A 23,390-nucleotide genomic window follows, 5' to 3' on the forward strand; every position below is an offset into this window, starting at 1 on the left:
ACATTTTAGTATGGAAAGAATGCCTGCCTGCTGTTGGAAGACTGATCAATTATTAAGCTTTAACAGACTTCAGTGAAAAGACATTTAAACCTCAGGGCATTTTATTTGTATGACCAGCCAAGTGCTCTTAAGGCTGCACTAACTCCTAAATCCAGGGAAACACAAGTTACAGATGGAAAAGATGTTAATTACCTTCATGTTGTGGCTTTACAAGATCCAGCATCTGGCACAGACAGTCTTCAAATGGCAAAGGTTCTATGGCCATGTTATCTAATTTTTGGCACTGTTCTTCATAAAAATATTCCAATTCATACATAGACAAAGCACCATCCCCATCAAGATCCATGCAGCGGAACCAGTATTCAATGCTGAAATTCAGTCATGAACAGCAAAGAGACAAACTTACTACAGAATCTCAAGAATTCATGTTGACTTTTTCAAAGGAAAAACTAAACTTAAGAGCACATTCCACTAATCCATGGAAAGTCATTAAACACCACTTACTGTGATAAGAGTTGCTGGTATTTGCTATGCCATCCATTAATGCATTTGAAAACACATTTGTTAATGGTAAGGAGAAGACACGGTTTTACATAAAAAGAAATCAAGGGAGACAATGAAAAATTGAATTGTACATGGAAACTTAAATATTTTGGGTATGTTCCCATATTGAACAAGCTAGTGACATATCACATGATCACATATCAGTACCATACAACTAATAGTAGCTGCACAGCTTCCCAAAGTTATTGGCATCATGAAACAGCTGCAACATCCATAAAATAATGTCCCTGTTCATAAATAGACCACTATGAAATAGTGAAATAGACCACAACTTATGAAACAATAACATTGAGTTAGCCTCTTAAAAATCACTAAAGTAGACTTCTACAGCTACAACAACAGGAGACACTGATAAACAAGGATGGTGCAAAGAACTGGGCAAGTTTTCCACTCATGTATTCATAGTTTAGCTTCTTCCATTAGAGTTGCAGCAGTTCACCAGTGGTCCCCATTTAAAGGCTGGAAAAACAAAGTCATTTTTTATTTCTGCTGAAACAAACTATTTCTTACCTAGTTGGTGTTTTCTTGTCCTCTTCAGATATCAAAAACCAGACAAAATCAGCATAGCTAATCTTCCCATCTTTTTGTGCTTTTCTTCCTCTTGAAGGCCAATGAGGAAAAAGATAGAAAATTCATTTTAGAATACCTAGCTTTTACTAACCAAAATTAAGGTTTGTTTTCCTTGTTGGTATTAACTATTTACTCCTAAACGATCCAGTGTTCATAAGGTGTTTAATTGTTAACAGAAGAGCCATCTTGAATAATTTTTGATGATATATTATATGCAAGTACATATGCTTTTTAGAATTTTTGTTCAAGTAGAAGTGATGAGAACTTAAAAGCTTTACAGAACTCCAGTAACTATAAGTTTTTGAATGAAAACATGAAGATAAAAATGAAATAGAAATATCCAGGAAGTAAGTGTCCATGGCAAGAACATAATTGTCTGTTTCTACTCTCATAACTGCAGCAACCAAATAAGTTGCACATAGTCAACCTGCCTAGTAAAAAGTCAGATTGGAAGTTCCTAGACATACTACATTTCAATAATGAAATTCATTTTTTGCTGTTTTATCTTCAAGATGTTTGGGAAAATATGGTATATGTTTTGTCTTGCCCAAGAGACTCAGATAAAGGAGTAAGCTCTAGACGTATGACTGGTAAATATCTCATTTCAGCTTTTATTTCTGTTTATCAGTTGCCTTCCATCTAAGATACTGTGCTAGGAAAACTTTCAAAAGTTAATAAAATGCCATAAATACAAAAGAGGAAGTCAATCCCAAGGGGAGAAATGAAGAATAACTGTCAAAAATCTGAATTAACTCAACTGGAGGCATTTTTGTAAGTTTATTGATGCAATAAGCATTGATTTTACAATTAGTACTTAAAAGCTCAATTCTCCTTGGACATTTTGCAGGTTTGAAGGATGGAAAAAGAATGATGATAACATTTCTTCTTTCTTCATTCCCAGTCCTGCTAAGTCATACAATATCCAGTGGCCAGTGTTCATATGGGTAAAGAGAGTGAAGAACTTGAACTGTGCCAAAGGTTCCAAGACCTCTCCAGTACTACTAGAGTTTAAACTACAATACTAAATCTTGAAATTCATTGCTCCTTTGTGAGGGGAGCTATCTTGTACCCTTGGAATACCACACCATTTAACAAGCAAAAATTAAATTTGATTTAGATCAGCATACAAAATAAATACCTTGTTACTGCTCCTGAGAAGATGCGCTCTATCATCCTAGTTGAAATTGCTGTGAGGAAAAGTTTGAAACAGTGTCAACTTTATGCAAGTTATTGCTTGCTTTATATTGTGTTGTTGAAGAGTTTACTGGAACTCTTATATACACAGATCAGTGAGAAAGATCAAGTGCAGTGCTCATTAATCCCTTTGAGTCCTTTTAGAGAGGATCACTTAACATAAATTCCCCAAAGCAAAGCTACAACCACCCAGCTTTGAATTCAAACTTAATGCAGAAATAATAATAAAATTGTAATACAGGTAATAAAACTGGCTGATTAATAAAACTGCATTTCCCAGTTCTTTGACATGTAAATCATATTTTCCATTGGCATTAAGTTTTACATGACATTGGCAAAGAGTCAAACCAGAACTGGCACGATCATACATAATAAACATGCCTTTCTGATTCTGATAGGGGTCTATTTTTGACATGGTTTTGACCCATGTTCCTATTTTGAAACCATTTCAGGGATTTTAGAGACATGTCTGAACTGAGCACTACCTTTGTAAAGGATATTCAATTTATCCTTAAGAATTTGCAAAATTAAATTGCAGGTGGCACTGTATTAGTTGTGCTTTCTTTCTAAAATGTACTAACTTAATAGAGCAGCCACTCAAATGAAAGCAGTTTTCCTCACTGTCTTAAGCATAGTCAAACTTTAGCAGGCAAATTTTCAGAAGCAATCAGAATTGCTTTTATCCTTTTTAACATGGGATAATACTCCATGATCACTTTGTGCTTAAGTAAGCTTTCTGGTCCTGAAAGGAACACTGTTAAGATGGACATGAGGCACCTAAAAAGAGCCCCTACAGTTCCATACAAGCTACAAGAATATTTAAAATAGGAACAAGTGTGCAAGATTACAGATTCATGGTCATTGCATATTATACATTCAGCAAATGTAAACCTGCTAACTAGTGCTATATAGTATCAAACCAAAACACACTACAGCTGAGTTACCAAAACTCAAAAATAAGCCAAGTACCTGAAGGTATGTTTGCCTTTTCTACTCTTTTATACTTTGCCATAAAATAATGCTACTTGAATAATATCAGTAAAATGGATTGTGTCCAAGATAACAATCCAAAATTGCTAAATAAAACAATTTATAATACACCAACACTTAAGAGATATTTCCTCTACTTCTCTGTCAAGATCAGAGTTCAAATTCAGAACTTTCCTCAAATGTGGTATTCATAGATGCAAAGTAGCATCACAGATAACTTGTCCTGCTTTAGTTCACTGAGTCAGCAGGACCAGCTACACCAACAGAAACCAGCCTTGGCATTAAACCATTTCCTCAACTCAAAGTTTACAGGTCATTTAATACATGTAAACAAAGATGCTTCATTTGTCATACCATAATCATTATGTCGAGCTAAATCCTTCCGATCAATATAGAGGTCATGGTCTGTATCCAGCTCCCAAAATTTGCAATAGATAACATAAAAATGTTCATATGAGAAGTACTCTGTCAGCTGGTTAATATCAGCTTCTTCTTCCAATAATGCCACATTCTATTATCAGAAGGATAAACAGAACATATTCAAGAGTTTGTAAGACATTTATTTGTTGAATGATCTGAGTTCTCATAACCAAGTTAGTATCTAATGCTATTTCAGTGGAACAGTTTTTGTTTTCAGGGACAATGCACACCATACAGTGTGACAGTGAAACTGAAGACTGAGTAGATTGGACCAACTTCTGCTACACACATTTACATGTATACAGCTCTAGATATAAAAAATTACATTTAAACATATTCTAATGTATGAGAATTAATGCAATTGGGTCTTCATTACTTTTTGGAAAAGTAAGAAATTCTATTTATGTTACTCCTTTAAGCCTTTAGTTAATGCAGTTTTAAAACTTAAATTTTAAACTTATTTTTAGTTTTAAACTAGAAATATCTGTCTCACAAAATTTTAGGTATTATGTACCTGCAAAAAGTTGCTTTTCCTGAGCTCATTACAAGTTATTTTCCCAGACCAGGACCTATTTACTGTATAAAATATTCTCTGTATGACCTGCAAGAAAGATAAAATGGAAAGAAGCTTTAGCTGTGGTAATTAAATATCCATCCAAATATTTCTCAAAGATGTCTTAGTAGAGCTGCATTAGAGAGCTCCATCTTTCCTCTACTTCTATTGTTCTCATTAGCTAGAATTTCTCATTTGTCATATTATCCACTCTTTCTAAATCTACATCTAAACTCATCTAGATCAGTTTTATTCCAATGCTCCAGTAGCTGTATCTCATCCAGTAATGTTGCAGAACACTCATATGCTATCCAAAATATATATATTGGTGATTTCACTACCTCAAGTCTTTCACATCTAAAGGATATAATCAAATGAACCTATTAAAGTATCTTATTACTTCAGATTTAAAGACCTGCATTTGCTATAAGACTGTTTTACTTCATAATTGAATTTACAGAAATAGAATTGGAACTGTTTAAGGATCAGAGTACAGCAGATGCTATTTCTGAAGTCTACAAACCAACAAATCTACATCTGGCAAATACTTCCTGCAGGTGCAAAGAGAATGTTTTTCCCCATTTAACTTCATTCTACTTGAAAGTTCCTTGGAAAAAAATCCCCTGTTAATAGCATTAGATGTAGTACATTAATATTTTCCAAGTGAAGAACAAAAAAACCCAAACCAAATCAAAGCAAACAAACCAACAAAAAACTAGTTGATGACTAGTTCTTATGCCATAACTGATACTGGAATCAGAAACAAATGTATTCAGTTGAGTATCCAACACTTTTTTTTACATGTACATCAACTCAATGATCTTACAGGTCTTCTCCAAACTAATGGTTCTATGGCTATTTTGGACAACTCATGCATTCAGTATAAGTTTTTTGGGTTTAGTTTACAAACTAAAGACTTTAAAATATGTTTTTACTGCTACTTAACTGAATTCAGTATTCTCCTCGATTAGTTTGACTTAAGACAACCAGATGTACATTTCAAGTCAGTCATTCACCACTAAACAAAAAAGAAATTAAATCAAACCAAACAAACACCCCCCCCAAAACAACAAAAAACCCAGACAAAAAAGCCTAAAAATATTATGAACAATAACTGCTCAGTAAGTGGTGATTGATTATACCTGCTAACTGGCAAGACTCGGTATTGCATGTGTAGTGTTTCATTTGTAAGAAAGCAGTTACTAACTAAAATCTCCATCTCTTTAGGAACCCCTTTCCTGCAATTAATATGTCCTCCCAACTACAAGCTAAGCTTTTATCACTTCAGACTTTAATTGCAGTAAATCAATAGTTTAAACTTACCAATCATTTTTAAATTACAAATAGAAGAGTAATGTACTGATGAAATTTTGAAAGAAAGCTTAAACTGTAGAGCAGCAAGCTCCTCAGTGCTTACTTCAAACACGAACAGCTGGTTCAATGACTCTAGACAGAAGAATAGATTATCCTGCTTCTGAAACTTAATTAACTTAATTCCAATTGTGAGTTTAAGGAAGGCCCATTTTTGGCTTATACTACAAAGCAGTTTTTTCTAAAAAGGTTTTTGCCTTAGCTTTGCAACTTAATCCATCTGCATGTCATTATCTCATCTGTTATACATTTAACTGGTCTAAAAATAAAAACAAAATTGAATGTTTGGTAAAGACAACTAGGAACAGACTTAAACTGTTCTCTAAAGCCAACTGATGCAGACTATAAGCAAACTGTCAGAGAATTGCCTTTACTATTCTGCAGAGTGCTTTCTCAGAAGGGAGAAGAGATGGTGCAATACAGAGACTATTATTTCAAGAACTCACCGTTCAGGTATGCACCTAACGTCCTGGCAGAATAAACATAGTACCTCATTTGTCACAGCAAACATTTTTAACTTATTTCAGCTCTGTCTTGGCCTTATGTGACTAACCTGACCACTAGACTGACCATCAAACCTATACAATATCTTTGCAGACAGAACAGATTGCTTTCCTGGCTTACACATGTGCTAAAGAGATGTATGTAATGTATATGCATATACACATACATATGGGTAGGCATATACAAAAAGCCAGCAGAAGAATGGCTCATTTGGTTTGCAACTGGAGGTATCCTTCAGACAAAACTTCACGTAGCAAGGTTAAGCTAACTGAATACAGGTATGAATGGCTTCTTTCATCATAGGCAAAATAATCTATTCTTATCATTAATAACTTGCAGGACAGAATTTTAGAAGACTGTAACAAGCTCAGTTGATCAAAGCATGGTGCAAATAATGTCCAAGTTGTGGGTTTGATCCCTGTATGGACCACTCACTTAAGAGTTAGACTTGAATCCTTGTGGGTTCCTTCCAACTCAGAATATTCTGTGATTCTGTGAACAGTTATGCCATCTTAAAATATCGCAAGAAAAAGGCAGAGTGCTTCTGCCATTTCTTAATCTGCAGAATGGCATTCCAAATGTTGATATTTTCATACTAGCTTACTTTCTGATTCAACAGCAATTTTTTGATTAAACACCAGTTTCTGGTGAAGACTACACTAAATTTTGTTAATAAAATACTTTCATACTAATTTATTCAATATTGCTAGACTCAGACCTACTCAAATAAGCTGTTCCTCCAAAGAAAAGTAACTGGAAATGGCAGGACCTTTTATTTTCTACAGTTCTTCAGGACAGGCAGCAAGCTTTCACAATTTTAAACAGAGCAGGCTTTGATATAACCAAGAATCCATTAAGAAAGAAAACAACTCACAGGCAGAATAATTCCTTCAATCACAACTGACAAGAAAGTTCTGTGAGCTCAGGTAATCATTATAACAAGAAGCAAAACCTAATGCAGCAGGACAGACTTGATAGGCCAGCAAGTCTCTGTAAGAAGGATGTAACGAACAAAACCCAAACGCTCTCAAAAAAAGCCTTCCACAATTTTAACCTGGGTCAAAGTATAAGATTGATAAAAGATGATCAACGTTACATGGTTTTTTTTTGTTGGAGAATATTCATTAAGCTAGTTTTCACATGCACAAAGAAAGTGAACTGAATGTCATTTTGAAGAATTTTAATCTTTCGAGACTTCAGTGGAATTGACTGTCTAGTCTACAGTTGAGTCTAATGTCACTGATTTTTCCCTTGGGTACAGAACAAATACTTCAGTCACGTAACCCTGGGAAGACAGAAATGAAACTTTTCATGTATAAAACCTTCCTTGGAAGAAAAGTCCCCAGAGAGAAAAGTGCCAGGCAGCTTCAATATTATCATTATTTCACTTAATACTGAACATAATCATATTAATATAGATGTTTCATTCAAGATTTCATTTAATTAATCCCAGACTAAGGTCAGGATTCTAATGAATGCAGTCTACAGCCACAATCAAGTGTTTCAGATAACAGCCTGCTCTTCCATTTAATGTTCATTAACTTATCCAACACTATTACAACTCACTGCTTCTCTTATTAGTATTAAATTCAGAAATTCCTTACAAATGTTAAGAAGAACTATCATGCTTAAGAAAGACTCTTTTTCCACAAGATTTCTAGTTATGTAGAAATGAAGACTGACAGCCTACTCTAACTCTACTCTTCCCAAGGGATAAAGTTGCTCAGACATATTGACTAATCTTAATTTTGATTTTCTCAGTTAACCAAAAAATAGCTTTTCCAGATACAAATCACTTACTGTTGTAATATACCGAGAATGGAATTCAGATGCTTCTTTTAAAAATGAAAGGCCTGGATGACTGTTCACCACATCCTACAAAAAAAAAAATTGAATATCCCAAGGAGTATTCATTAGTGACCATATAAGACAATTAGCAAAGAATAGCACACCTGCTTCCTTCACCAGAACAGTTCAAATTAACAACCCAAATCATTACTGATAACTTTGTTTTCACTTAGGCTTCAGACAAAATACACTACAAACCTTTTTAAAAATAAAATTATCTTTTAAATAAATCAGATAAAAAAAAGCTTTACTATATTTCAGTGAAGTTAATTTAGGTTTTATTCAGTCATTTCTAGAGTTTTCTGCTGCTCTTCCAACAAAGATTTACTAGGTTTTGAATTCATATCCCATTTCTTTGCTGTCCAAAGGCCTATCCTGACTTACACAACTTTAGCTGCCTTTTGAAACATAAAGATTCCAATACATGTGCTATTCCTACAATCAATTTTAAATCTTACCATGGCACTGACCTCACCTCATACAAAATGATTAACTGTAAAACAAGTCACTCACTAGCATCTTAGTGGATCATGCAAAGTCAGTTGACCTAAATATTATCAATGACCTTTAATGATGACCATGAAAAAGTATGTTCAGTTCAAACAACTCAGGGCTTTGCCAGTTCATAATTTTATTACATTCCTAGAATTAGTTTCAGTTGCAATTTACTTGTAAAAAAGGAATGAAGTCTTCTTGCACCAAGTAGTTACATCCAGGGTTCATCAGAAGGTGAACAAACTTCGCAGCATCATCATAGCAGGTCTGTAGTACTCTGAAACGTAAATTTTTCCACTTAATATTCTACACAGAAAGTTGCTCATGCTACCTCATGCAGGCATCCTAGAGCAAGGTCTATGAAACAGTATTTATTCAAAAGTTCATTACAAACATCAAACCATGCTCCAAGTGAACTTATCAAAGCAGTAAATTTAAGTTAAAGGAGATGGGTATACCACGTAATTGATTACATGAAAGGACAATTTAAAGTTAGAATTAGAGAAGAACTAGAAATAAAAAGCACTTTGTCCAGAACTGGCATCTACAAGTAAGGTCCATGGTTTTCACTCTTCTTATGAGCTGTCAGTAATTTACCAAACATTTTAAAATCTATAAACCCTGTAAATGAAGATTTGTTTATATTAAAATATTGAAGTATTATTTAGTTACCTTTTCCCATGTACAAGTCTGCTGACAATGGTTGATTATGGGAAAGTGTTTTATTCCCTTTTACAGTCAATCACAGAGCTTAAAATATCACATTTCAATGAAAAAAAATGCAGTACTTCTAAAAAAATGTAATCTACTTACTTCCGCCACATTGCAACAAATTTATGAACTGACACGTATCCTGTTCGTTCACCTCCAGCACAATAAAACAAAGGACCTTTCCAGTAAAGTGGGCATTCACAAGCCTACAATTAAAGTATACATCAAGTCAGTTTATTGATTGCTTATCTGAGGGCTACTCTTCCATTTATCCTTCAAAAATTGTAAGTGTTAAGAAAGCACTGGGAAGAGATATTTTAAAAAACAATTTGTTGACACCAGCTTCACCTTCTGAAATAATCCATTTAAAACAACTGCTTTAGACTGAAATCCAAAAGTGGAGAGCAAAACACAGGGCAACTTGTAGCATTCCTGATAAACCAACTGAGAGAGTCACATGTCTGTCTGTCCATGTTCCAAGCAGCTGAACAGAGTCCAAGTGCTGCTCAAGAGCTGGATATCTTTAAGCTAAGCTCAAGACAGCCCACTTATAGACCTTCTGAACTGGAGCAAATTGACATTTGTCTGGCTCAGAGGATGGCTCAATTCATGTGCATCCTTGCATGTGCACAGGACATCCTCTATCCAATTTTAAGGAGCAGGCCAGCCTGCCCTGAGCAGCAGTATTTCGCATTAGGGTACTCAACAGCTACACATTCCCAACTCCAGTGTGACCATGTGCACCTAAGGTCCAAGCGTCTGCAGCTGTCACAGCCAAGAGCCCAATTTTCCTAAAACTGATTCCAGCTGGGAGCAGTCAGACAAACTGGCATCCCCAAGGATCTCCAAAGAGACTGTGAACTGCAAGATGTGCAAGGTCACTGGTGCGAAAGTACAATTACCTCTCATGCAATAGTTTAACTAGTACTTCAAGCAAATTTAAAAAAATGGTTTTGATGAATACTGTCCTCAGTATTCTTCAGGAAGGTGTCTTTCATCACTGAATTGTAGGTAACTAGACCCTTTGCCCTTCCTTGCTGAGAGAGAAGGGTCTCTTCCCTACCTCCTCACTTCTATACTGGAAGGAGCTGTGGAAGACAGGGATCCTATCATTCAGCTTAGCAGTAAGGTTTTGGTGAGGAAAACCCCCAGTCCTGCTCTTGTGAGCAGCCACAGTTTCTATTTTCTAGACCCTGGACAAAGTGACAGGAACATGGATGAGTACCATATTCATCACCAAGACCATGATCTGCAGTGCGATTTCAAGCATTGATTCAATATAACAAAGTGGAAATTTATTTTAACTAGCTTATTGTCTGTAAACTTATGCAGAAGTTTAAAAATAACTGCTGCTTTCTAAGCTAAGTATCTTATCACTCTGCTGTAACTCTAAATTAGCTCTTCAGGAATAACTTGAGAGCTATAATCTCAGGTTACCGAAACATTCTGTCTTTACAACAGAGGTTCAGCAGAATGAGAAAAAACCCTCAACCTCTGTGAATATCTGAAAACAAAATATATATTAGCAATGTTTTTGCCTTAAATCTTGGTCAATATGGAATGGAGAACAACATACAATGTTGTTCTTTAGTATTTGGTTGTTTATGCAGTAAAAAAAGTAGTTCAAGTTTTGGTTTAATGTTTTGTTTCTTTTTATAAAATCATTTGATACACATTTAATGCAGAAATTTCCACAGAACTGTGCTATCAACAATGCAGAATATCATTAAATACTAATGTGTGGGAGATGGAAACGCACAATACAAGAAAACCAAGCACACAGAACTCATCTTTCCTTTCCATAGGACTACAGTATGAAAAGAAGATGGCCAGCAAGTTCTCACCTTTGCAACCTTACCCATGTCTTCCAATGTTGCCCTCTCATTTGGAAATTCAGAAAAAGTTTTCTCAATTTTGGCAATCACAGCATCTATATTCACTTTTTCCTTAGGACATCCTCGAGGAAAATAAAAAGTTGGAATGTTTTGACTATGTGATGGTGGCAAAGTTTCTTCTTTCTTTGCTTGAACCTAAATAGATAAAGACACATATGGCAGACAAGTACAATGAAATCACATAGTCCTCCACAGATGACTTAAACTCTTGGTATTCTATGTTTCAACACACCTTCAAAAAGATTTCAGATTATAAATTGAATAAACTATTACAAAATAAGAGCACATTGAAAAAATTAATGAGTATTTCCAAAACCTGTCATTTAGAAAAGCTCTTCTAGGATGTTAAGTATTTAATAAAAGCAACTTCAATCCTCAGCATAGTAGATTTCAAGACTGATACATTGGACAGCTTCTTGAGGACATCTGAAATTATTCAAGTTCTATTATCTGTTTTAAAAAAAACCTTCCAACCTCTATCTTAACAGACATTATGGAAGAATTTGCTTTTGAAATAGTTCTAGTTTTACATCTTCAAGCTTTTGAAATAAGTATAATAATTTTGCTACAAGCCACCAACCTATTTAATGAAGTTATGGTGAAGATTTGGGGTTTTTTTCCCTAAAAATTATAGATTTTGTAATTGTAATAAACAATGCCTGCAGAGAATTTTTTTTGGGTGAAGTATATACAATTATGAGAGCTTAGAAATCTGTTTCTCAAGAATTGTGATACACCGTATTACTAAAAATCCCCCAAAATTACCTGTAACAAGAGAAACTTATTTAAAAGCATTTAGGTTCAGCAAAGAAGAATTTACCTTATAGTCAGCTTTCAAAAGGATGTCAAATAGGGCAGAGAAACAAAGAAAATAGGCAAAGTAACAACAGAGCTAGGAGACAACTCAAACTTGGCAATTACACTACTATTCAAATGTAAAAACACTGCTATAGAGTGGCTTGTCCTTGTGATGAATGTGTTCAAGATGCTGCATCTAACCTTTCATATTCAACCCTTTGTGTTATCATCTTTGCCAAAGTGCCTATAAAGATACATAGCTCTCCTACCACAATTAAAGTCCTTCTTTATATGAGTGGACTAGGTGCTTATGGACAACAGATTTTAATTTGCAGAGTTCCAGCCCAGAAGCCTTCACTGGAATACTATATATGCCAAAAAAAAGCCTGAACTAATCTTTCCTTCCCCTCCTCTGCATTTAAGCCGGAACTCCAGTCTGCAGCTGCAGAATTACCTTAATTATGCTACAAGTTTTACTTCATAGAGGAAAATGTTACCTTGAATCTGTGACACCAGGAGTCAATGTCTGTCACTTTCTAAGAATCCTGTAACAACTTTTGGTATCTTATCATTGGTTCAGCAGTCCGCTTGATGAGGCAGCTTAAAATAAGAGTGCTACGGGGTATCAAAAATCCATTCCAACTTCAGACTTCCAAGTTTTGAAAGTATGAAGACCGCAACGTTTTATTGTCTAGCTAACATCACCACCAGCACTACAAATGATGTCTGTAATGGGTGAACACCTTGTTTCATTCTAAAAGCCCAGCTCTACCCATCAGCACTTTACAAGAGCCCTTGCAGTTACCCTATTTCCCCTTTCCCCCATTTCCAAGAACTGCCTGGACTGACGTAAGATTAGCTCACTTGGTCAGAGCATGGTGCTAATAATGCCAAGGTCATGGGTTCAATCCCTGTACAGGTCATTCATTTAAGAGTTGGATTTGATGATCCTTGTGGGTCCCTTCCAATATTCCACAGAATATTCTGTGATTCTTTGACAACCACTCCCATGTGAGCTGCTCAAATGGGCACAGTGCAGCAGGTGCTCCAGTTCTTCAGAGGTGCCCGATAAGGAACGCCTCCTTGGAGAAAAGGGAAAGTGCAAATCACAGACTACTAACATTCCCTGAATGCTGCAGATAACATGAGATAAACTAGCATTTTAAGGAAGCTTAGTACAGACAGGTGAGGCATATTTAAAATCCACAGCTAGGGAAATTTAGAGCCTCAGATTGAAAAATTTCTTTTAAAAGAAAAGGTAGAAGCAGAGGGAAGACTACACTGGAAAAGACCCCAAGAGAAAAAGAAAAGCTATCATCAGAACCATTTGTTCATTGGATACTATATTTTTTCAGAAAGCACTAATTTGGATACCTCAGTTACACAATAAATGATTTCCACTGGTCCAGGTTAAAAGTTGTTCTTAAGCACATATGGAAATCTCAGTTCAGGATTTGTAGCAAGACCTAGCCAAGCACAAGTGATTTAAAAGAATTATACGATAAGGGATTTTTATTTATTTTTCACCTTATAGTCTGGAACATATTCACAACAGACAAAGACTATACGGAAGAAGTTCAACAATCAATTCAGAACTTAAGACAAACATAAAATTGAAGAAAAATGATTTTTCCAAGATGAAAATGTTATATTTAAACATTTGAATTCAGCATGCTTACTTTAAAAATATATTTAATCTACAAGACAGAATATTAGTTGAGTTCTAAGACCAAATATAGACTACAAATCTGTCATGGCAAGACAAATTAACTCTTCCTATACTGAAAGATGTCTATTTTTACATGCTGGTTTCTCAAAGTTGGCAAAAGAAGAAACTATAAAAAGGCTTTGCATTAGCATAATTTGCATTAGCAAGTGTATGATCACAATCATTTCTGCTAGAATTATTTGGTGCCTACATATAGGCATCTAGTGAGAATGCCATCTAGGGCATGAAACAAAATGCCCTTGAACATTCCTTGTGGTATCCAGCAGGCAGCTCCGAGCACAGCTCTCTCTCTGCATCTGCCACGTGGATGTTCTGAGCCATGTTAATGCTTCTTAAATGCCACCAGCAACTTGGAATGGGACAATTGAATTGTGCTGTTAATGTCAGTCAGCACAGGGACAGGAACAGTACCAAAGAGAGAAGCATGTCATCCAAAACCATTAGCTCCAACTAATGCACTATGAAGTTGATATTGCATCTCTTCCCTCTTCTCACCTTCCCAAGAAGAGCCAAAGATTCTTCTCTCAGTTTGAATTCCAATAACCAAAAGGCTCTTTGTACAACAGAGGCTGCTCTGCTGGATGTACTCTAATGAATGATTGTGTGTTAAAAAAGGGCTCTAAAAACTTCACTATTTTCTGTTCAGGTGCCAGTTACTTTTGTAGAGGTGATGCCTGGCTGGTGAAGGAGTCAGTTCTGTTATTTCAGGAAAATCAAAATGCACTAATTATGTGAGATTAGGCTGTTCTAAAATTAATTATAATTTTAACTGGAGAATTCCTTCACTAACAAGAACTGCCAGAAATCTGCTAATATCAAATCTTTGACTGGAAAATTTGCAGGAACGGTTCATTTATCTTTTTGCACAACTACTCCATTTCAGCAGTCAATTTAACATCTAGAAAGTGATTTACATTTTCCTGTGGTTTTAAGTTAAAACTTTTAAAACTTGTACCAGTAAGCTGAACTCAAAAAAAGAGACTTGTTTGGTCAGTGGAAATTTTTCCCTTCAACTTGCTGAGAAAGTTTACCAACAACAGCATGCTTGGAATTAAGGAAAACTGCTGTATAAGCTTGCAAATAACTCATCAAACACATGTGTGCTGCAGCGTCAGGACTGAAGAGAACTTTAACATTTGCGGTAAGTACATATGAAGTCCAGGATCTGTAAGTGTATTGCAAAGTTGCCACTGCAGTTTAGGTTTTATATAACAGATGGGAAGAGAGTATTCTTTGAAAACTTCTTGTTTGCAGCAATGTAAACAAACTTGTAATGTAAAGTAAGATTTGTCTATAGGAGAATTGATGAAAATTTTAAATACACAACCAGTTTACATTCTTGACATACAGAATTGTAAGGACCGTCCACAGCTCCTCAGCATTTACTTGCCTTAATTTTTACAGTGGAGGAAATGGAATTCCATTGAGGTCACTGTTCAAAGGGCAAAACTTCTAATATTAATTTTGCAACTTTCCAGATCCTTCCCCAACCATTCTTTCAGCAGTTATTTATAAAAATGGCATAAAATCACTATTATAATTACAAAACAGTAATATATCAGTATATACCAGAGAACATGGATACACTGTATTCCAAAGAGAGAAATTAATTCTTCAAGCTAGACGGCCTTCTTACATCTACCACCTGATGAGCTGCATTCAGCAGTTAACTTTGTTATAAGCAAAAAATAAAGACAGTGGGAATTTTAAAAGGATAGTCTTTTCCTTCTCTCTTAACTGTAAGTGCAGATGCTACGATACAATCATTCAGCTACAGGACATATTTCTGAAATAAGGATGCGAGGACCTCTTCCCAGATATTTTGATAATGTATGCTCAGTAATGCCTAGATCTGATGTTTGCATGTAGTAACTGCCAAGCAGAAATACTGAGAGCCATGAAGGAGTTGAATATGTGGATTCAAATGCAAGTGACTAACACCTCACTTATAAAGGACTTGCTGGAACAAGAAGCAAGGTAAATGTGTCTGTGAATGTAATACTCTAAGATATCTTTGGGACTAAGACATAAATTTGGGTTGGAAGGGACATCTAGTTCCAACCCCTCCTGCTGTGGGGCAGGAATGCTGCCCACTAGATCAGGTTGCTCAGGGCCCCATTCAACCTGGTCTTGAACACTTCCAAGGATGGGGAATCCACAACTTTTCTGGGTGGTTTTCCAGCCTGTACCAGTGTCTCACCACTCTCATAGTAAAGAATTTTTCTTCTCCTCTTTTAAAACCATTCCCCCTTGTCCTATATCACTGTCTGGATTGAACCAATTGGTATTTCGATTGTTTTGAGAGGACTACAGAATAAGATAACTTCATGCAGAAATGCTGATGACACCAACATTTTTTTCTGCCTGTTTCTCTGAATAAAAGCCCAACCCTAAGCATTTAAAAAAAAAATAAATTACAGGTTTGCAGTCAGCTCTTGCTATAGTATTTGACAGGAATTTCCATGATAGTGTCCATACTAGAGCAAAGTCATTGGAATGCATACAACCAATGCATACAATGGGATCAAAAAAGGACTGCAAAAAATTCTTCCTCACATTTACATCCAATTTCAAATTAGGATTTTACTAAGTGATGCACCACAATCTCCCCCAGTGGAAAAAAAAAAAGGCATTAAATACTGAAAATACTATAAAGGTATTTCTGCCTATCAAACAGACAGAAGTCCAGTTCAATTCCTTAGTAACTTTTAATTAGGCATTTTAAAGAAAAAAGGTCTCTTGCAATATTGTCTCTATGATGTGCAATACATAAGTTAATCTAGTTCTTCAACAGACTAGGTCTTCTATTCTTATATATTCTACTTTATACTAAACTTACCTGGATGAACCAAAGCGCACTATAAGCTAAGAGGATTTTCTGCAGAGATATGCTATTCAGCCTTTTAAATTCTAACACCCCTGCAACTACCCACATATAAAGCTCACCAATCACCAAACAATGAAAACTGATAACTGCATGGAGACACACAACAGAAAATGGAAGCCAACATGGAGATTCAAAGGGTAACATTTTTTTTTTTTTGTATGAGTCTTTCCTTTATTAAAATTTGGTGAGTTCTTAAGAATACAAAATGTTACAGCCAATTAGTGAAACAGTAATTGTGAATGAAATAAAATGTTATCAGTAAGCATCCTCACAAGGAACACCTGACCAGCCTTCCCATCCCTCTGCTCCGTTATTGCTGTCAAGCTAAGTCTGACCAATAAAATCATAGAAATGTTTCTTTTTTAACTTACTGTCTAATTGACAGCAAAGTGAAAGTCTACATTTCCCCTCTAGATAAACAATTGACATTATCAGTAGTTTCATGGAATTCAAATCTCAAAAAAAAAAAATCACATAGAAGACTTGCACTACTAATATTTAGAAAAGGGTTCATTCTCATTTGGAGAAAAGATGACAGTTGTGAAAAACCTGTTCTAAGACATAAGATACTTCAAGATGCTGAAGTCCCTTCAAAGATCTGTTTCAGGATAGATAAAGTAAGGTTACTACCAGAACTTTCCCCAGAAGCCCAGAGAAATATGTCTGTAACATAAGCTCCCTTGTAGTAGACATTTACATTTACAATTAAGGTGAAGTGTGATGCTTTTTTGTTGCTTTCTGTGTCATCCTCATTAACATCTTTCCAGCCAAACTAATGAGATATTTTAGTGCAAGAGTTCGCTGATTGTACAACTTCCTGTTTGGCTTGATGTGCTAAACTGTATTTTCCCCTCTGTGAAAGATGATCCTTGGACAACTTAAAACTTTGAAAATTTCTGGGTTCTTCCCCCTGCCAAATTCTATTACTCTAAAATGGAATTATTGCACTGAAAATCAGCTTGAAAACAGTAAGTTTATCTGAAATCTTAATAATGAAATTTTCAGCATGGCATAAGATAAGTTACACCATAGCATACCTGCATCTTCCCCTTCTCCCATGGCCACATAGAATTTATGTGCTTCACTAGTGACAGCAAAGCAATATGGTGAATTGCCTCAGGTCACCATGACAGCTAAAGAGCTAAATTAAACCCCCCTATTTGTCTTCATCCAATCTCACACAGTTGGTGCCACTTAGAAGCAACATGCTTCTGCTACTAACATAAGGAAGATCAGGGAGTACTGTGGCAGTATTGTTTAAAATCAGATTACATTAGGCTTAAAACCATGCTATGATTGTGATTCATTTTGCATAGCTTAATCAGAAATATAAAACATATGATCAAACCCAGTGAGATACCTAAAGAGAATGAACCCATGCTAAACCAGTCATCAGGGTATATATATGTAAAAGCCTTTCCTCTGGCAACAATCAATTTAGTCCCAGTTGTTTTCCTCCTTCCTGGACTTCAGCTTGTTCTCCTTCAGTCACTGTTTGGCAGCTGTTTTTAGATGGACTATAGAGACTAATTTTATCATACATGCTCCTCTTTCCTTCCACAGTGAGAGATAAACATCCATTAATTTTAAGCCTGCTGCAGTTTTACACTAGCTTACTTTTGCTGTTAGCCTAAACTCAGAAAATTTAATTCAGCTAGTTTGGTCTGTAGTCAATATTTGTGCTACGTAAGGGGAAGGAAATGGAAAAATTTATATACTTTCCCATAAAGTTCTAGCAACACACCATTAGAAGAAAAAAGGTACTTTAAACTACACTGTTTCCAATTTTATACATGTGACCTGCTTTCATGCAGGGTTCAGCAACTCTCCCAATGCAGTCTATGTTCCAGTTAGCAATCCTGTGTTCAAAATGACCAGAAAAATATGGTGGGAGCCTCCTTCCTGCATACCAGGTTGTGCACTCATCTCAGTTTTAAATAAATGGACTATAATTCTCATCTCATTTATGCATATTCTTGGCCATTTTACTCTCAAATTTATTTCTGTAAAAAAGTATATGGTAATCTGGTCTTGTGTTCCATGCAAATGTTAATCCTCAAGGCTAAATCAACTTTACTCTAGAGATGAAGCAGTACACTGTTCTGTCCCATTTTGGGATCACTGACATGTTACAGCATGTAGCAATTCCATAAGCAAATCAAAAGAAATTCAGTGATGTTTAGTGCAGTCAGCAGTAACATCAGGACTGATCCTAGGTACAGTAAAAATTAAGTCTAAAGAAGACCCTAACTTTCTGATTCTGAGGTTAAAAAAAAAAATTAAGTGGGTTTTTTAAGCTGTTCGCTATAGGAAGCCAATTTCTTCTCTTAAGACAGCAGAGTAAGCAGTAGTAGTCTTAATTTTGTGATAGCATGGGAAAGAAGCACCCTGTCCAGGTTGAATGGAATTGCTGTGCTGAGGGCCACCACTGGATAATCTTGAAAGTCTTACTATAAGGCATAAAGAATTATGGTGCAGCTACCATTAACACTTTTCCCCTTTAATTTAACCAAACCAATCAGAAATAGCCAAAATGACCCTCAAGAAAAAGCCACTGAAGTGTAAGCACTGCAGCAGAGCATGCAAAACTTTGAACCATCTACACACACCTATCTGGGAAAGCATGTTAGTTCTAATGTAGGAGAAGATAGTAGGCAGTGGCATCCAGCAAAAGCTTCCACCTGAAACTACGAAATGCATTCCATACATACCATCTTGCGTACTGAATTTAAAAGCACATTCAACTACAAGCATTTGTGAATGGCCACCACAGGCAAGTCATATCACATACACACAAACAAAAGTAGCACTGGGAAATTTTCAAATGGTCAAAATCCAATTTTCACTTGTTAGTGAAGGCTGAGGTAAACTGGCACTTTTCTGCATGATACCCAACCATTATTGCATACACTTACTAATCTCCTCCCTTTCAGTAATACATAGCTGCACTAACAGATGTCTCACTCAAGTTCTACAACTCTGATTTTGGAAACACTGGGATTCTCCCAGTTTGCATCTTGGTAGAGCTGACACAGGTAAAATCATGGAATCCTGCTAGGAACTGGAAGATGTTATTGCAAAAGCATTATTGCTGTAAAAACACCTCCAAATATGGCTAAACATTTTTTTCTTTAAACAGTCACACAGAGCTCAAATATCAAAAGTATGCAGTATGAAGAGCTTACTGATTTATTCAGAAAACATTTGGGTGGGGATAAAATGGTAAATGCAGTTACCTCTGCCCCCCAACACCATGAACACAAGACCTTTCCACATTACATCCATATCCATTGTAACTTGCTTCATTTGCTGACAAAACTTTTACCAAAGGCTTCTAGAGTGAGACTTCTAGAGTGAGGCTTCCTCAGAGTTTGCCACCACGAGTAGGGATGACATTTTTTTTACCCAGTGAAGATATTTTTTATCTCTTTCACATGACCTACTACCTTAAAAATGGAACAGGATATACAGGATAAAATGGAAAAAAGCAAGATTCTTCAGAAAAATCTACCCCGTGAAACAATTTCTTCTACATTTTGTGATAAGACAAAAGTAGTGGGAAAAAAAAAATTAGTCACTGCTAATATGACTGCTAGTGCCTGTGAGTTGCTGTCAAACAGGCTACAATTTATGAATTATGTCAAATTAAGTATTACAGTCGCTAATATATGTAGTTTATCATATTGTTGCATCTTCCTCAGAAAATACTCTGATCAAGTTAAATCAGTTCTTCTATTCCTTCCCAGTGTATGCTGTTCCCCAAATGTTTCCAGGGCACAAGCTGGTAAGTTCCTCCTAGTACATGATTATTTTGATTGTACACAGCCAAGGGACTGACAGGTACACCCGAGGCAATTCTAACATTTGTCTACAGAAAACAGCCCTTGTCAGGACAGGCCATCAGCTCAACATCAAAAGTAACACATACAGCTAAGACAGACATCCACTTAAACTCTGCAATAGCTTTTTATCCTTACATGTTTGCAACAAAGCAAGTTTCAATCACTAGATGCAATTGACTTCAAGAAGAATCCTCTCAAACAAGAAATGTCACCAAGTTCAGCCTTGCTACGGGGCTACAAAGTCAACAACGGGAGCAAGTATTCTGTCAACTGCTTGTCTGCTGATGACCTGAAAATTCTGATTTGGACAATTGTGAAAACAATCTCTTGCCTTGTAAAAGTTGAAGGACATTTTATATCAAGATATGCTGGATGCTGAACTGTTTCAGGCTTTCTAGAACTACAACCAACAGACACACAACATCTACTATTAGTAGTGGTAGTAAAAATGGAGAAAAGAATATTGACTCTTTTATTCCAAGGGAAAAATGAGTATATCTGAACTCTTCAATGTATGAATTTCTGCACCACAAAACTTAGCTGCAGAGCAAACTGACATCTTAACTCCTAAATAATGCATGAAATTAAGTTATAACAAACTTTCACCATATTGACTTTTCTATAGAAACAGCACACATTTCCTGTAATAATAATTTAAAAATTAGATATATCACCAGACATGAGCAGGTAAAGAAACTGCTATGATAGGCAGCCAATACATTTTATTTTTGAACCAAGAGTCTCCATTACAGAAGTGGTAAAAATCTACCAGCTTGCTTGCAGTTTCTTTTTAAGAGACTAGAGCTTAAAACCTGGCAATCCACTAGCAGTGAACCATTTTTGGAAAACCTCATCTTAACTAGTAAGTCTCAGTGGGCAGCTTATATATTTTCATTCTGTTTTAAATGTTGGCATCTGCCCTGGAAAACCGGCATTGTATCATCAAGCATATGTATTAGCTACAGTCAGAATGAGATTTGTATTCCATCTCTGGCCCTCTCAGAAAACACTTGTATTCTTTAATAAGGCATTTGTGTGCCTGATGTAAAAGTATTATGTAAAAATGAATATTTGTTCCTCCCACTGTGGTGTTAAAAGGTCTACAAATGATGTTAAATTAGAAAACAGATGTTAACAGGAAAGCTGCTGTGCCCAAAGCCTCTAATTGTTACAAAACCTTCTTCTAAGACTGTAGCTGTAAATGCAACAGCCTCAAATTTTTTGAGAGTAGTTTTACCTCAGAAATGAGACTGCTATCTTCATGACTAAAATAATCACTGTGTGCACTACATCACAAACATACACCAGCCCAGCACATATTAGTACCTACAGACTGTGTTCATTGCTATCTTGAATATGCCACAAGCTTTTATGTAGCATTTTGGTAACAAGGAATGTAAAAATGATCAAGAGGCACTAAAGTCTAAAGTTACTTCACTCGGAAGGCAAGCCAATCTCGTGAGGCACTGCAGAAGCTGAAGAAATAGTTTTCATACAGCTGACATAAATAGCATTTGTAAGCAGCATTTAGTATCATTAACAGGTGGTCATGAAATGAGTAGTTCTCCGTTTTCACAGAGTTGTGACGCATACAACTACACCAAGGAATCACCCAGTAGGCACAGCAGATAAAGGTATAATTCATTAAAAGTATCAAAAAATATGCCAACACAGGTCTGTCACTAACATTGAGAAGATTAATTAAAAACTTCAGCCAGTTTTTTTTTTAAGCTCCTTTTTAAAAATCCTTACATTCAGCATGAATTTGACTTTTTAAAAAGTCTAGTTTTAAAGTTAGAACTCCACAGTTTAGTAAGGTGATGCAGCCTCTAAGTAGCAAAAAATACTGATTTTCCTAGTTTAGCTAACACTGAGTTACAAATGTATAAGCATATTTGTATTTTATTCTATTTTTGTTTCAAACTTCAGGTGTATTTTCCTCATATAGCATGCATAATGGTGCAGCTTATATTCATATTTTGACAGGTGGGGATGTCACCAGATGTTGGCTAAAACATAATACTCAGCCTTTCATATTCTTTAAGTTTCCTGGACATTTGACAAGGTGATAGTTTCTTCTCCCTCCAAAGTTTCAGATAAATTGACAAGCAAGGTGGACACAGTGACTCTTCAAGTGCTGCATTCCCAGTTCAATATACCCTGTAGGTGTTAAGCACTTAAAAAAGATCTTGGTCTTAGAATCAACATGAGAGTAAGATGGACTGAAGTTTCACTTCACTTTATGCCGAGATACCTACTAAGAAATTTAGCTCCCCAAGGTAATAGAGAACATTTCAACAGTTATGTATTGTTTCACCTTTCTTTTAAGAAATAGATCTTTCCACAAAGCCCTACTTTGCTCAGGTTTTTTCAATTTTCATCAATAAATGAAAACTGAAGAACTGCCTATGCCACCACTTTCCAGAACAACCCACCTCACTACTGGTGGTCTATTTAAAGATTTTCAAGAAACTTGATGTGCTGTGCTCTAATGATCACCCCATCTAAACCACAGGGGATTACCTACACAGATTATTTACTTACATGGCCCTATATGAAAAGCCACTGCCTTAGAATTCTTGGAACCTGTGGAAGACCCAGTCATTCCAACCTGCCTCAGAGCAGATTCTGAGCCACATGTTACTTCACCATCCACCACCATTACTAATTTTTTATTTTAAGATGCTAGTTTTAATAGCACAGATGTCTTAAAGAGAATCTGTCATTTGTTTAACAAATTATAAAATTATAAGATTGTGCTAGAAATAAGGAAGAAGAGATTGGCTTCCATTTCTGCTTGACTTTAGGATTCTAATTTTACATCACATTAATGAATTATTCTGTCTGAAAGCCTATACAGTGGAATAGGAGGTGGAAAATCCAAAAGCAACAAAGCTCAGCAACTGAAATGATGAAGTTTCGTTTCAAGTTATTCTACAAAATTTCTAAGCAGTCTTAATTTTAACATAAAGTTTCTTCAACAATTATGTAGCAAATAAAGAACTATTCTTTGAAATTG

The 23,390-nt window shown here is 35.7% G+C and overlaps 1 protein-coding gene across 3 annotated transcripts in view; it reads right to left on the reverse strand.

Annotated features, from left to right (window-relative positions):
* The window catches only part of PPP2R3B (protein phosphatase 2 regulatory subunit B''beta), a 44,893-nt gene that overhangs the window by 5,327 nt on the left and 16,176 nt on the right, over nucleotides 1–23,390 (reverse strand). For all 3 annotated transcript variants that reach the window (XM_023948505.2, XM_023948500.2, XM_023948511.2), the window contains 9 exons: nucleotides 11,065–11,250; nucleotides 9,323–9,426; nucleotides 8,684–8,786; nucleotides 7,967–8,041; nucleotides 4,253–4,339; nucleotides 3,673–3,829; nucleotides 2,273–2,321; nucleotides 1,075–1,164; nucleotides 193–368 (listed from right to left, as the gene is read on the reverse strand). In XM_023948505.2, coding sequence (XP_023804273.1) covers nucleotides 193–368; nucleotides 1,075–1,164; nucleotides 2,273–2,321; nucleotides 3,673–3,829; nucleotides 4,253–4,339; nucleotides 7,967–8,041; nucleotides 8,684–8,786; nucleotides 9,323–9,426; nucleotides 11,065–11,250 — 1,027 coding nt within the window. The remainder of the gene's footprint in view (nucleotides 1–192; nucleotides 369–1,074; nucleotides 1,165–2,272; nucleotides 2,322–3,672; nucleotides 3,830–4,252; nucleotides 4,340–7,966; nucleotides 8,042–8,683; nucleotides 8,787–9,322; nucleotides 9,427–11,064; nucleotides 11,251–23,390) is intronic.

This window comes from Cyanistes caeruleus, chromosome 3 (assembly GCF_971803275.1).
Source record: "Cyanistes caeruleus chromosome 3, bCyaCae1.hap1.1, whole genome shotgun sequence".
Lineage (NCBI taxonomy): Eukaryota > Metazoa > Chordata > Aves > Passeriformes > Paridae > Cyanistes > Cyanistes caeruleus.